At 50.3% G+C, this 15190-nt stretch overlaps 1 protein-coding gene across 17 annotated transcripts in view; it reads right to left on the reverse strand.

The window, feature by feature from the left end:
- Nucleotides 1–2607: 2607 nt before the first annotated feature.
- AFAP1L2 (actin filament associated protein 1 like 2) overlaps nucleotides 2608–15190 on the reverse strand; it is a 124048-nt gene continuing 111465 nt past the window's right edge. For 6 of the 17 annotated variants that reach the window (XM_060127209.1, XM_060127201.1, XM_060127212.1 and 3 more), the window contains 8 exons: nucleotides 13094–13305; nucleotides 11036–11181; nucleotides 10069–10180; nucleotides 7356–7854; nucleotides 6905–7060; nucleotides 5264–5478; nucleotides 5025–5147; nucleotides 2608–3908 (listed from right to left, as the gene is read on the reverse strand). In XM_060127209.1, coding sequence (XP_059983192.1) covers nucleotides 3867–3908; nucleotides 5025–5147; nucleotides 5264–5478; nucleotides 6905–7060; nucleotides 7356–7854; nucleotides 10069–10180; nucleotides 11036–11181; nucleotides 13094–13305 — 1505 coding nt within the window. In that variant the 3' untranslated portion in view covers nucleotides 2608–3866. Of the gene's footprint in view, nucleotides 4501–5024; nucleotides 5148–5263; nucleotides 5479–6904; nucleotides 7061–7355; nucleotides 7855–10068; nucleotides 10181–11035; nucleotides 11182–13093; nucleotides 13306–15190 lie in introns of all 17 variants that reach the window. The other 11 variants (XM_060127215.1, XM_060127219.1, XM_060127213.1 and 8 more) reach the window with 9 other exon arrangements.

Genomic DNA, 15190 nt, shown 5'->3' on the forward strand with positions numbered 1-15190 from the left:
GCTTCTCAGCCTTTACTTAGGAGGGTTAATTGCGGGGTGTTTCTTGAGTGCTTGTCTTACTCTGCCCTTTGGGGGCAAAAAGGAGTAGAATTCTTAAACTCAATCAATATAGAACAAAGAAACTTGGAGGAGTTTTGTTTTTTTAGGCGTAGATCTTATTCTGCTTGGTTTTAGGTTTTTTTTTTAGACCTGGTTTTGAAAGGAATATTTCAAGAAGTAATGTTGGTTATTTATTTAACAGGAGTTTTTGTACCTAAATGGCAAAGAGGCTTAGTTGGAATATTTTTTTGGTGAACTGGTTATTTCCTTACCCCACAGTATTTAGGAATCAGTTCTCCCCCTGGGTGGTCGTGTTGGGAGTTGGGTTTTTGGTAGAAGCCTTTGTAGATCTCAGATTTAAATCCAAATACTTTATCACAGTTTTTATTTTTAAAGTAAATACTTTAATGTGATGTTTTATAGGCAAACATTCAAGGCTACCTTGGTTTAAGTATTGCTTAGCTTTAAGAATATTAGGATTTCTGGTGCAATAAAAGTACTTGAAAGGTCACCACCATGGTTCTGTTAGACGTTAAAAAGTCCTGTGTGCCGAGCACTGTGCATGACAGTCATTTGCGTTCAAGGGATATTTTCATGCCTATTATTGCTTTTGCCTTGGCAGAAGGTGACATCAGAGCAGGGTCACATGCCCACCTGGCAGGTGCCGATAGGTGATGTCTGAATTTACATGAACCCCTTGTCTTTATATTAACAGCAGTTTAATCGTTTCATAGTGTAGGCTTTTTATCTGGTTCAGGACTGACATTTTGATGTCCCATTTGAATTGGACTTAAAAAACCCCCCACAAAACTGTGGTCCCTGGGCTTACATATCAAAGCCTTTACTGTTGCTATTTTTAGGTCCCAGCCCTTGCAACTTTACCTTTTCTAGTGAAGGTGTGAAGAGTTCAACCCTTTTGGGGTCCCAGTAGCGGCAGAGGGAATTCCTAACAAGATAGCCTTAAGTGATCTTTTCCCAGCCAACCCTTTTTCTTTCTTTTAAAATAAATTGGCTTTTAATTACACATGTAATATATAAATATGTTCTCCTTGGAAAAGCTTAAACACTGCAGATAGATCATAAATCTTTTATTTTCTCCAAATGATCCTTATTCCAGCCAACTTGCTAAATGCTCTAGTTCTAATAGTTGATTATTTGATTCTCTTGCTTTTTTAGAAAGACAGCATTTACAAGTAATAACAGGTTTGTCTCTTCCTTTTGAAATCTTATACTGCTTTTTCTTGTCATCCTGCATTGTCTAGAACCTTCAGAATCATGTTTTAAGAAGTAGTGGTAACAGCATGCATCTGGTTCTTGACTTGAAGGGACTTTTTCATCATGATGTTCTGTGGATTACTTGATAAGGAATGTTTACTTCTATTCCTAGCTTACAAAGAGTGTTTATTAGGAGTGTTGAGATTTGTGGTTTGCTCTTCTGCTTCCTTTCAGAAGATGTTTTTTCACATTTAATCGGTTAATATGATAAATTACCCATTAGTATATTTTCAGTTGTTGAATCACCTTTGATTTCTTGGGTGAATGCTGTCTGGTCGCAATACCTGATTCTTTAAGCACTGTTGAATTTCTTTTGCCAATACTTTAAAGCTTTTGTTCATCTGTGTTCAAAAATGAGATTTTCTTTTGCAATATGTGTTAGCATAGCTCTGATACAAAATTCTAACTTTCTAAAATGAAAACTATATAGTCCTCAGACTTTCAAGCTGCTATATTCATAGTGTTTTCTTATAATTTAAAAAGTCTCGTCAGTATCTGTACTTAAGGCCTCCTTTTCAGTTCTGCCATTTAATACTGCCCTAGGCTGTCTTTTTATTGTATTCGCCTTTTCAATGAGCCAGAAGTTTGGTTTTGTCATTTTTAAAAAAGTTATTTATTTATTTTGGCTGTGTTGGGTCTCCGTTTCTGTGCGAGGGCTTTCACCATTTGCGGCAAGCGGGGACCACTCTTCATCGCGGTGCGCGGGCCTCTCACTATCGTGGCCTCTCTTGTTGCGGAGCACAGGCTCCAGATGCGCAGGCTCGGTAATTGTGGCTCACGGGCCCAGTTGCTCCGTGGCATGTGGGATCCTCCCAGACCAGGGCTCGAACCCGTGTCCCCTGCATTGGCAGGTAGATTCTCAACCACTGCGCCACCAGGGAAGCCCTGGTTTTGTCATTTTTAAAACCAGCATGTTTATGCTATAAACTTTCTTAATTATTACTACTAAGGCAACTTTCCAAGTACTGGTACCTTTTTTTCCCCCAGGAATTATTTAGGAGTGTGTTTAATTTCTAGGAGTACTGATTTTCAACCACTTATATATGGTCAGCCTCTAAAGGTGTTTCCCTTGTGTTAATTTTACTATTAAAATCTTCTTTCAGCCTTACCTATGCTACTTGAGTTAAGGAGGCTTAAAGTCTCCTGCTAAGAGCCCACCTTGTAGTTCTACCAGTTTTTACTGCACATAGTGTGAAGTTCAGCGCATAAATAACCATGATGTTTCCCCCCTTTAAGTAGAAGTCTGCCAGGCCTTGCCCCATGTCTTTCCATGAAATACAAGAAAATCCAAAATACAATTAACATTTTATTAAAAAAAAAAACCAAAACTAACTCACCACTTGGGACACCAAGTGTTTATGACAAAGGAAATAAATGCCCTGGGATTAGAAAGACAATAAGACTCAAAAGACCTTTAGTTCTCAGGAACCAGTGTTAAAGAACTCTGATTCAGAACCCCCAGAAATGAGGCTGAGAGATGACAGGTGAAATGTTCCAACCTGTGTTACCAATGTGTTCCAACCTGTGTTAACCAGTGCCATCAGAAGAGAAGAACGGGCAACACAAAGAACAGCACTGCCAATTTTAAGAGACGAAAGAGACCACCAGAAACAAAACTCGCCCCTCTTTTTCTTGGATAAGGGCCTGGACATCGAGCACAACTTAAAAAAACAGGGACTAAGAGAACATTATACTAAGTAACTCTTCTCTTAGAAATCGCCTCACCGCAGGACTGAATCTGTAAACACAGGGTAATCTTGTTTCTATGGTAATGTAAAATGTCAGTTAAATCTCAACACTTTTCGCTGTTCTAAATTACAGGATTTGAAACTTTTTTTTCTATGTAATACAGCATCACTTAAAATTTTATTTAAAAGCAATTGGTTCTGGCCTGCTTTAGCCTGAAAAAAGTCCTTAATTTACTGGCAACAGTGCCTCAGCTTGGTCCCAAATGTTTTCCCCGTTACCATTTCTCAAAAAACCATAGATGGCTTTACACAGTTGAAGACAAGGACGGTTTAACCCCTGACGCTGCTAAGAATCAGATAGGGGTTTAGACCTTCTCAATCACCAAAGCCATGTGACCAGTGGGACAGGGCCCTGCTACCTTAATTTCTCTTCCACCAAAGTCTCCACATCAGAATCTTTTCACTTAAAAAGCTTGATAAAGCAATTGCTGAAAACTTCAAGGAAGAAACACAGAATACCCCTAAATACAGCAATGTAATGTTTACAACCAATAGACTTAGGTCTCCAAACAAGTCTTTTTTGTTGTTGTTGTCGTATTACTTCCTTTGGCTCTGCAAAGGGACAGAGCCTCCTCTTAGCTGAAGTTTTCCATTCATAGAACCCCAGTCCTTCCTTTTTCTTGTAAACAGACTCACCCTTTTACAGAGTTGCTGCTTTAACGAAGACTGTAACGAAGCAGGATTGTCACCAAGGTCCATATTGACAGGAGAGTCTCTAGATGAAGTTTGTTTCCTAACTTGCTCCTTTCTTCTCCCATTCCTAGGGTACCATTCAAACACCAGCGTCCCCCCAAAAGAAGAAAGTTAGTTATCCTCCGTAGCCAACCTACATATTCCTAGAAGAAGCTAGGAATAGAGACGCCAATTAAGTAAGGTTCAACCCCTGCGTGTCCCCCACTGCTTGGAGCACGTGTTCAGAGATTTCTGAGGCCCTGGAGCAGCAGAGAGGGAGGTGAGTGATGTCTGCCGTGGCAGTGGCTCGTGTGCTTGCATGGATTTAATACTTAGTCATTGGTGCAGGTGCCTCAAAATATCTCCTGCAGGTAATAAGCAGGATAAAAATAAGGAGCAGAGTTTGCCAAAAACACAGGCAGCTCCAGGCATGCTCTTGACTGTATAAATGAGTCAAGGATTCATAACACTTTTTGTCTAGCCCTCAGGCAAAAACCCAGCAATGGGCACCTGCTCCCTGTTTACGCCTTTTACTGAGCCTTTGTCACCAGCCGGCCGGATGGCTTTAGGCAAATCCGACACCTGTCTGAATCTGCTGCTTTGGTTTTCATGGCAGAAGTCCTTCAGAGTCACTGAGGTTTTTTTTAATTGGAAAACTGTCCAGCGCCAGTCTGTCTCTGAACTGCAGCTCTCCCCCGGACTCTACTGATATCACGTGGCGGGCAGTGCAGGGATTCACGCGCCCTCAGGCTGACTCGTAAGGACACTGAACCAAGCACAAGCACCTTTCTGGTTGGTCAATGCCAAAGACACAGCAAAGCCCCAGCCCCTGCCTCTTCCTGCTGAGAGCAGAGCCCCCACTCGAAGCTGGAAGGACACAGCAAAGCCCCAGCCCCTGCCTCTTCCTGCTGAGAGCAGAGCCCCCACTCGAAGCTGGAAGGACACAGCAAAGCCCCAGCCCCTGCCTCTTCCTGCTGAGAGCAGGGCCCCCACTCGAAGCTGGAAGGACACAGCAAAGCCCCAGCCCCTGCCTCTTCCTGCTGAGAGCAGGGCCCCCACTCGAAGCTGGAAGGACACAGCAAAGCCCCAGCCCCTGCCTCTTCCTGCTGAGAGCAGGGCCCCCACTCGAAGCTGGAAGGACACAGCAAAGCCCCAGCCCCTGCCTCTTCCTGCTGAGAGCAGGGCCCCCACTCGAAGCTGGAAGGTGCCCCCCGCCTCAGAAGGGCCCCACCGTAGTGACAGTTCTGCTGCCACCCGTGGCCCGGAAGGAGGCCGGGAACGACCGCTTACCTTGGCTTTCTGGAGGACGGTGCCTTTGCCCGTGACCATGACCGACAGAGGCCTGTTCTTGAGCGCAGTTGCGGAGTTGACTGGGGTACAGTCCGGGGCAGGAGTCGAGGTGGCAGCTTTGGGCTGTGGTCACAGGAGAGAGGGAGGGCTGAGTTCAGGGCGGGGAGGGTGACCCAGTCCCCAAGCCCAGTCCAGGAGGCCCTGCAAGCAGCTCAGAGGAACGCGGCTCCCAGACTCACTCGGGGGCTCACGTTCTCCAGGTGGGTGGTGTCTACAGTCGTGCCCAACGTCACGGGCCCGGCCTCGGCCTTCTTCAGGCTGTCCTTCACCTCCACAATGCTGAGCTCCAGGTCCACGCGCCTGCGCTCCTCCACCCTGCACTCCTCGTCGATCTCCTTCAGCTTCTCCTCCAGGCTGGCTGCCGCCCCCTTGTCTGCAGAGAGAAGCCAGTCGGCTGCAGGGAACAAACAGCCCTTCAGCCAGAAGCCCCACCAGGGGGAGGGCAGGATTCGCACACGCTCTGCCGGAACAGGACCCCAAGTGGCCCCGGACCACAGGTCTGGCTCCAACACTCAGGGCTGGGATGGGCCTCTGGGTGATGGGCGGCCTCCCAGCCCAGGTCCTGTGTCCGCACTCCACAAAGGCTGGGGAGGCCCCAGAAGAAGAGCTCTGCCTTCACGAGAGGGCCTGAACCTGAGTCCTAAGTCCCTTCTGGTAGAGAGACTCTCAGTTGTTTCGATACCTGCTATTGTGACAGCGACCCCAAAGGGACAGAGGAGCTTTATTAATGACCCTTGGAGGATGGCTGGGCCACTGCAACCTGCCCCACACGGTTCCCTCCATCCTTCTGGCGCGTGTGCTGCTTCCCTGGGCCTAGTGGAGCAGTGGTCCTCAGCCCTGGCACCTTCTCAGCCCTGTTTTATGCTTCCCTCTTCACCCTGGAGTTCTCAGGTTGGTCCTACAGCACCAAGAAATGACGACTTATGAAGAGTCAACCCTGGGAGCTCACTGCGCTAGAGGAAAGGATGGACGTGTTCAATATAGAATCCTAAGCAAGGGCGCCTGCTAATGAGGAGTGATGAAAGTGTTCTGAAATTGACTGTGGTGATGGCTGCACAGCTCTGTGGATATACTGAAGACCACCTGTAAATGGGTTATCGTGTGGTCTGTGAATTCTCTCTCGATAAAGATGTAATATTAAAAAAAACAAAAACAAAAAAAAAAACAGTGGGTCCCTTTGTGCCCCCCATGACCTTCCACCACCAATCATGTTATAAGCTTCCCAGAGAGCCCGAACCTGTTAGGGTGAGTCTGCAGTTTAAATATTAAATGAGCCCAGAGTTACTACTCTGAAAACGAAGTCAAATGCTGCTGAAAGGTCTTGGGAGAAACAAGGTGCTAGGAAACGGCTGAAGAATCATATGAAGATGACTTGGAAAATAATCTACAAGGATTCAGATTTCTTTAAAATGAACACAAACTCAAGGTGCTTGTAAAAAAATGACCAGATGAGGCATTAGAGATGTGGTTACTGTGGAAACCAGGACCCAGGGCTCCCGTCAGCCAGCCCAGATGGCAGGAAAAGACCTTGGCACTGCTTTAGAAGATGGGCCAAAAAATATTCATTTGTTTTAAGTGAGAATCAAACACTTCAGGTCTAAACACAATTTTTAGAGCATTTCCTCCTTTAACCAGCTTTTCCAGCTACGTCCTGGTACAGGACAGTGGCCCTTCAGACGGGCTGGAGGGGGAGGACTTTGCAGGGAGCACCCACCTGTGCCAAAGGCTGACGGGGCTGCAGCCCAGGTGCAGATGCGGATTCTTCCCCCGGAAAGCCCAGGCCCCTCCACGGGCCCTCTCTGCTGAGGGGGGGCCCTTACCTGTACACTTCAACAGGGTCTCCTTCAACTCCCGTTTCTCCCTCCGGAGCTGAGCCAGGTGCCCCCGGATTTCTTCCTTCTTCTTCTCAAGCCTCTCCTTCTCCTCTGTGTACCGCTTCACCTCGGCTTCTGTCCTGTTCTTGCCAAGTTTGATCTCTACAGACCCAGAGAGGGGAACCCCCGGGTCAGCCAGGCTGGCCCCTGAGGGCTGTCCCACCCCACTCTGCAGGCTCAGACGGAACCCAGGGCTTTGGCAGTAGATTAGAGCTGGATGCCAGGCCAGCCTAGCACGGACAGAAAAGGAAATGGGGCCCACCCTTTCTTTGCTGTGTGACGTTGGGCAAGTCCTTCACCTCTCTGAGCCTCTGTTTCCTCATCTGAAAGGGAGGGAATTGGGCTAACTTCTCCAAGCCCTTTCCAAAACCTTCAACTCTTAATCTAGCACAGGCACCTGCATTGGTTGCCTTCAACCTGTCTTTCACAGGTGGGCTGGCCCCGGCTGGGGTGATAGGCACAGTGTCAGGGCAGCTCGGTGGGAAGGAGATCTTCTGCTGTTCAGTCTGGATTTTGACTGCCGTGATTCCCAGGGAAGGCTCCTCAGGTTCCTGACTCTCCTGCTGCATCTGCTTTGGGAGAAAGCAAACAGGACCCAGCTGGCCGAGACACCCCAGAAGGTGAGGCCAGCTCACCTGCTGGGGGGCCCCCTGTACCTGCAACTCGGGGTTCTCTGGAGACACCATGAGGGGCTCATCGGGGGTGGGGTTCAGGTCTGCAGGGAGGGCCTCGGCCGGAGGGTCCGGCTGGGGCAGCGTGGGCGAGGGGGCCCGGGCCTGTGCACCGCCGGTGCCGTGCAGGAAGGACTTGACGGGCGTGAGGTCCAGGTATACGCGGTCGGGGTCAGGCTCACTCGGGGCATCTGTCGCAGGAGCAGCTTCCTCAGGGGCCTCCCCCTGCACAGGGAAGAGACAGGGGGCTTTCTCCACAGCCTCGGCTCCCTGGGCTCTGGAGGGGGCCCTGCCGCAGGTCTCCCGTCCCCTTCCTTGTGCCGGAGTTTGCAGGGCCTCCTTCCCAGGGAGCCTCCTGCTGAGCTGGAGTTAGAAGGCCTGGGTCTGCCATTCAAGAGCTGGGGGACCCAGGAGACAGTACTTCATCTTCCCGAGCTCACTTCCTCATCTGGAGAGAAGAGACTCATAGTACCTCCCTATCGGGTGGCTGGGATTAAATGAGATAACCCACAGAAGCCCTCAGCACAGAGGCCCACGCCCAGTGAAGCAAACCTGCTGTCAGGGGGATTCTTCCCCCTCAGCTGTGAGCCTCAAAGGCTAATGGTGTCTGGACAGCTAAAAGAATGAGACAGAACATTTCCTCATACCACATACAAAAATAATCTCCAAATGGATTAAAGACCTCAGTGTGAGACCTGAAACCATAAAACTCCTAGAAGAGAACGTGGGCAGAACACTCTTTGACATGAAGCATAGCAACATTTTTTTGGATCTGTCTCCTAAGGCAAAAGAAATAAAAGGAAAAATAAACAAATGAGATCTAATGAAACTTAAAAGCTCTTGCACAGCAAAGGAAACCACTGATGAAATGAAAAGACAGCCTATGGAATGGGAGAAAATATTTGCATATGATATGACCGACAAGGGGTTAATATCCAAAATATATAAAGAGCTCATACAACTCAATATAAAAAAAAAAATCAAAAGTCCTGAACAGACATTTTTCCGAAGAAGACATACAGATGGCTCATAGGCGCGGGAAAAGATGCTCAATATCACTAATTATTAGAGAAATGCGAATCAAAACCACCACAGGATACCACCTCACACCTGTCAGAATGGCTATCTTCAAAAGCCTATAAATAACATGTTGGCGAGGATGTGGAGAAAAGGGAAGCCTTGTGCACTGTTGGTGGGAATGGAAACTGGTGCGGCCACTATGGAAAACAGTACAGAGGTTCCTCAAAACAGTAAAATAGAACTACCATCTGATCCAGCAATTCCACTCCTTGGTATATATCCAGAAAAAGCAAAAGCACTTATTTGGAAAGCTATACACACCTCAGTGTTCATAGCAGCACTATTTACAGTAGCCAAGATATGGAAGCAACCCTAGTGTCCAACAGATGAATGGAAAAAGAAGATGTATGTATGTATTATATACGTGTGTGTGTGTACACACACACACACACACAGAGACATGGAATATTAACCATAAAAAGGATGGAATTCTGCCATTTGCCGCAATATGGATGAACCTAGAGAATATTACGCTTAGTGAAATAAGTCAGAGAAATACAAATACTGTATGATACCACTCGTATGTGGAATCTAAAAAATAATACAAACAAGTGAATATAGCAAAACAAACAGATTCACAGATATGGAGAACAAACTAGTGGTTGCCAGTGGGGAGAGGGTAGGCGGGAAGGGCAAGATAGGGGTATGGGATTAAGAGATACAAACTGCTATGTATAAGAGAGATACAAACTGCTATGGTGATAAGCAACAAGGATAGATTGTACAGCACAGGGAATTACAGCCATTATTTTGTAATAACTTTTTTTTTTTTTGGCGGTACGCAGGCCTCTCACCGTTTGGGCCTCTCCCATTGCGTAGCACAGGCTCCGGACGCACAGGCTCAGCCGCCATGGCTCACGGGCCCAGCCGCTCCGCGGCATGTGGGATCTTCCCGGACCGGGGCACGAACCTGTGTCCCCTGCATCGGCAGGCGGACTCTCAACCACTGCGCCACCAGGGAAGCCCCTGTAATAACTTTTAGTGGCATATGATCTATAAAAATACTGACTCACTGTGCTGTAAACCTGAGACTAATATAATATTGCAAATCAGCTCTACTTCAGTTTTTAAAAAAGGCTAATGGTGTTGCTGCTCCCCATTCCCACTGCCACACCCCGCACCCCTGGCACTGACCAGGGTGGTTAACCAGCTGTTTTATCTAGACAAGTCCCCAAGCCAGGCAGACGGCACCGCCCCACTATACAAAATATGACCTCTTGCGCCTCGGTTTCTGCACTGATGGCCCTGAGGGTGACCTGGAGTCCATTCCTCTCAGGGACCATCTAACGATCTCTGGCGTTGAGGCTTGGCAGGAAGAGGTTGGGCAGCCCCAGGCTGCAGCCCAGCCGGCGCCCTTACCACAGCCATCAGCTCTGACACCTCCACGTCATCATACAGTAGCTCCTGGTGATGCTGGCTGGGCAGGCCGTCAATGTAAGTGTTCGGCTCTGAGAACTTTCTCTGCATCAGTCTGGAAGACACGGCAAAAGAGGATTCAGGACAGGGTGCTAAAAGCCACCAGTCTCAAAGGAGTCATAACAATGAGAGGTGCTGAGAAATCTGTGGGCAGTGCAGGAGGCCTGGGGACTAGCTCTGACCTCATTTTAAAACAAATTCATTTATTTAGGGGTATCCCCTCCCTCTCTCCCCAGGGCCTTCTTACTAGAACTCCTGGTTCCAAATTTCTCTTCCCGAAAAACGAACTTCCCTCGCCCCGTACCCCTCCTCTTGGAATCCTTTTGCCATCTTCTCGCCCTGATTTCTCCTTTTCAGGATCTCCTTCCAACAACAGCAAAACCCTTTCTCGCTTCATCTTCACAATACACTCGGCCAGCACAGGCCAGATGCCTTCCCCATTTTGGCTCAGCCGGCTTCTACCCATGCTACTTCTACCCCCCAACCGAGGACCACTTCTCCCCGAGTCCCAGTTTGCTCATCTAGGAAGCAGAAGTACTACCCCTGCCCTGCTTATTCCAGGGTGTGCTGGGACCCAGCGATGGAGCCATGGGAAAGTGCTGTCTCCACAGAAAGGAAAGCAGAAGGCCAGGAAAGGCGCCAACTCTGCCTTCAGGAGCTGGATAGCGTCTCATGAGAGCCAGGGATGCTGTGGCTGCCCCCGGGCCAGAGGTCTGGCTCAGCTCTTTGCTGGGCCTCCTGCAGGGCTGCTCCCTGGCCCTGGCCTGCCTGCTGCTGGGTAGAACGGGACCCACCCTGAGTTCCCAGCTGCCACCCTGCTCGGCTGACCACCAGCGGCCAGCCTGGGCCTCGGTCTAGAAGCATAGCTGGGGGTGGGAGGGTGCAAAGCAGGAGGCCCCTTAATACTCACAGCAGAGAGGTTTTGGCGGCGCTTACGATACAGGAAACCCTGTCGGCATCCACGTAGTCGTAAGTGAATTCTTCTGGGTCTGTCTTGGAGCCCGACTCAGAAAGCAGGAGGCCTAGCCAGTGGCCCATTTCCTCGGAAGACTTGGCCTGGGAGGAGGCCGAGAGGGACATGAGCAGGGCTGGAGTGTGCTGCCTGGTGCCCCACCCCTGCCCTGATGCCCACCCCAGGCAAGGCCTCTGGGAGCCCTGGGGTCATGCTCTTCATTTTCACTAGCATATCCCATCCCCCAGGGACCCCCAAATGATATTTCCTGCTACTGCTGACACCCTGGTGCCACCTCAATGATGCTGTGGACGTCTGTCCCAAGTATCACGTGATGTTTATAAACATGTATTTCTAGAAGGCTAATGGACCGGGAGAGGACTGTTCAAATGTATGTATTTTAGGTCAACACCTCTATTTTATGAATGATCACATTTCAGATTACAACCCTAGTCCATTTATACAAGACTACCTGGATCCCTAAGAAATAACAAAATTCAAATTTATTTTTGTTTATGGTTTTAAGAGTCAGGATGTCTTATACACGTTACACCAGGTCAGCTGGCTCTGACAAATCCTGAGCTAAATTCCAGTGAAGTTGGTGCCTGATTTTCTCCAGGGGACAATGCATTCTAATCAAATACGTTATCACATTGAGTATTTCTATTAAAATGCCAACAGGGTTTCTGGGCTTTATAAAGAACTGGGAATTCTATAAATACTACAGGTTTACTTTCGTGAGGAAAAACAGTCACCATGCTGGCATTACACAACACCGCTCTGCCACCTTATTGCTCTTTTCTCGCGATCAGAGGGGCAGCTAAAAGTGCAGTTTGACGTTTAGCTGGTTTCCTTTCCCCACTCATTTTCAAGTGGATTTCTCAATACAGCTTTTCACGGGCTGCTTCTAGTTCCTGCTACCACCATCCCTGCGCTGGGCGATGGTAACAGCTTCCTAACGGGTCTCATTTTATCCCTTCCTGTCCCCCACTCCTCCGTCCCCCACCCAGCAGCTGGAGGAAGAATCTTGGAATCCAAACCTGAACACGCCACCCTCCCTTGAAACCCTTTAGGGTCTCCCACTGCTCTTAGGATCAGCCCCCCCCGTCCCTCCCCACCTTGTCCCACAGGCTTTCCCTACACCAGCCCCCATCCGCCCAGCACGCAAACTTTCCTACCTATTCATAGCGCCTGCCCCACTGCTGAGTGATTACTGAGTAATCAGTTGGACAACCACTGAATAATATCTCACTCTTGTACTAGCATGTAAGTTCCACGGCAGGGAGTCTGTCTTGTTCACCCTATCACTGTGCTGAATAGGTATCTGTCAACAGGATGGATGGATGCAGGAATGAATACAAGCTTGTCCCTGGGAAGCAGTTGGGATGTGGATCTTTTAGCCACCAGAGGGCAGTATTGGAGCAAAATCTGGATGAAGACCCCTGGATACAGGACTAGATGAACAGGGGTGAACTGGGGTGTGTGCTTAAGTGCCTGTAAAGCCCTCTGGCTCGGGCCTGCCCGGCTCATTGCGAGGCATTAGGTCACCTCTTATTTTTGTAAATGTAACATCGAACAGAGGACGGGGAGTGGGAATAATGTAATTGTGTCACAAACCTTATTATTCCCCCCCCCCTCCAGATAAGCCCTAACAGTCAGCATTTTTATGTACTGGCCCCCATCTGGTGATACACAAACGAAATCACAAACCCGCTTTGAGTCCCCAGAAAGTTTTTCCAGCAACTCAGAGAGTTATAAATACTCCTCCTGCCCTAAGTGCAGGAAATAGCTCATTGTCCCGTTCCTATAACACAACCACCCTGAGGTCAGAAAGGGAATGGAAATTTTTTAAAAATGCAAACAATCTCAGGCAAAGGAAGTAAAAATAAAGGGTGGCTAAGTTGACTCTCCCATTGTAGGACCGCGGTCCTCAGGACCTGCGGCAAACAGCCGTGACCACGACCTCTGCCCTGGCCGTGCCTCCCCACTCCCACCCAGCCAGAGGGCCAGCGGTACCTCGAGCTTGGCCAGCTCCTCGCCGTCGTGGAGGATGCGGAAGGAGTAGAGGTGGTCGGGGCTCGGGTCCGGCACCACCTCACAGCCCACCAGGCTGAGGGGCTGCTGGGCCGCCTTGCTGCGGTTCCGGTCCTGGTAGAAGTACAGGTGACTGTCCCTGACGGAGCACCAGCGCGACTTCCACTGGCTGTTCACCAGCACGTTCAGGTAACCTGTGGGGTGGGAGGCGGCTTCAGGGCGGGTGCGTGGCTGAGGGCTGCCCTTGCTCCCGGACCCCTGGAGAGGCTTCTCCAGATCTCAGCTCCAAGGCTTGCCATGCTTTGCCCGAGAGACTTCCTTGCCTCGTAGAGGCTGTGAATTCTCCTTCGTGTTAGCTGCTAGATCCTTTGAAGGTGGGCAGCACCGTGCTACTGGGTTTTGAGAAAGGCCTGTCCGGAGGGAAGTGAGTCGTGCCTTGGCCTGGACCAGGCAGAGAGCGTGTGTGTGTGTGCGTGTGTGCGTGCATGCATATGTGTGTGTGTGTGCGTGTGTGGGTGTGCGTGCGCGTGTGTCTGCATGCCTGTGTGCGTCTGCGTGCATGTTTGTGCATGTGCGCGTGTGTCTGTGTGTGTGTGTGCAGCACCGAGGCAGGCACCCCCACTCCGGCCTCCTTGTCTCCCTTCCCCCGCCCTTGCCAGCCCAGGCCACCTGCAGGAAGCTCGCCCCAGCCTGGGTGTCCTGGCCGCATATGCGACCCCCTCACCTCCACAGCCTTAGTTCCCTCAGCTCCCCTGACACCTTGCCGTCCCCAGTCGCTGGGTCTCAGCCTGCAAAGGCCCCTCCCCCTCGGCCAGCTCCACGTCCTCCCAGAGGTGGCTGGCCCTCCTGGGTCCTGCCCTCCCTGCACGGTCGGCCTTCAGAACACTTGAGTCCTGGAACAGCGACATTCTCCACTTCCATGTCAGCCTCCCAACGGGACACAGAGCTTGTGAAGGGCAGGAACTTGCCACGTTCGTCTCCAGCGCCTGGTTCTGTGCCCCTTGGCCTCTCCACCAGGCAGCCCTTCTTTCTCCACCGGCACACAGGGGCTGCCAGTGCTGGGGTGCGTCCATCACATAGGCCTTTCTTGTTTTTAAATGGTTGCATGTGTTGGGTTCAGCTTCCTCCCAACCTAGGTGAATATTTACGGAGCTGACACCGTGTGCCAAGCACAGCCTTGTCCCTGGGGCTGGAAAGATCAGTAAACATCCAGTCTCGGGCCCCTCTGCCTGCCCCACACACCGTGGGTCGACATGTCTCTGTGCTGCTCACCTTCCCAGGGGCACTGGCTTACAAAGCGGATGCCTTCTCCATCCTAAGGGACCGGCAGCTGCTCTGAACCTTAGCCGGGAAGAACTAGGCCCATGCAACAGGGTCAAAGTACACAGCCACCTTCGCACCCAGTCCAGTGCTGGACACTCAGTGGGGATCGTGAATTTCTCAGGGCCACGAGACCATCACATCACAGTAGCAAAGTGGAAGAATGTGAGCCCAGGACCTAGGAACTCTGGCTCATTCAGGCAGGCGCCCCACTCGCCCATCCCGATTCTCTGGACCAGAGAGAGGCAGGGAGCTCAGGCACCGAGTCCTGGGAAGGAGAGTAGCTATGTTCTCTCTGGCCCTTCCCCAGCCACAGGGGACAGCAGCGTGCTTCCCTGCTGAGTAACGGCCAGCAAGAACCCAGCCACATCGCGCAAAGCGACTCACTGGGACCAGGCTCCCAGGCCCAACACCGTGCCCTCTGAGGCCACAGGGCCTGGCAGAGATGGGCCGTCACCCGGCAACCTGGCCAGAGAACCAGGAGACTCCAAAGGCAGGGCCCTGTCTGCTGCCTTCCTGTCGCTCCAGCCCACCCTGCCAGCCGCAAAACACAGAGCTGAACTGGGACTCAGGAAGAGAGCCCAGGGCTGGTACACGGGTTCCATGAGGAGGAGGAAAAGGCCCAAAGAAGGAGAGTAGTGGCCTTCAGGCTCCGGGGCGTAAGTATAGCAATGAGCTTTGAGTTGGAAGCCAGGATGTTTTCTGGGAAAGGTCTCGCTCTCTCTGTCTCTCTTTCCTGTCATCAGTTTCCTCAAGGCC

The sequence above is a fragment of the Lagenorhynchus albirostris genome, chromosome 16 (genome assembly GCF_949774975.1).
Source record: "Lagenorhynchus albirostris chromosome 16, mLagAlb1.1, whole genome shotgun sequence".
NCBI classification, from domain to species: domain Eukaryota; kingdom Metazoa; phylum Chordata; class Mammalia; order Artiodactyla; family Delphinidae; genus Lagenorhynchus; species Lagenorhynchus albirostris.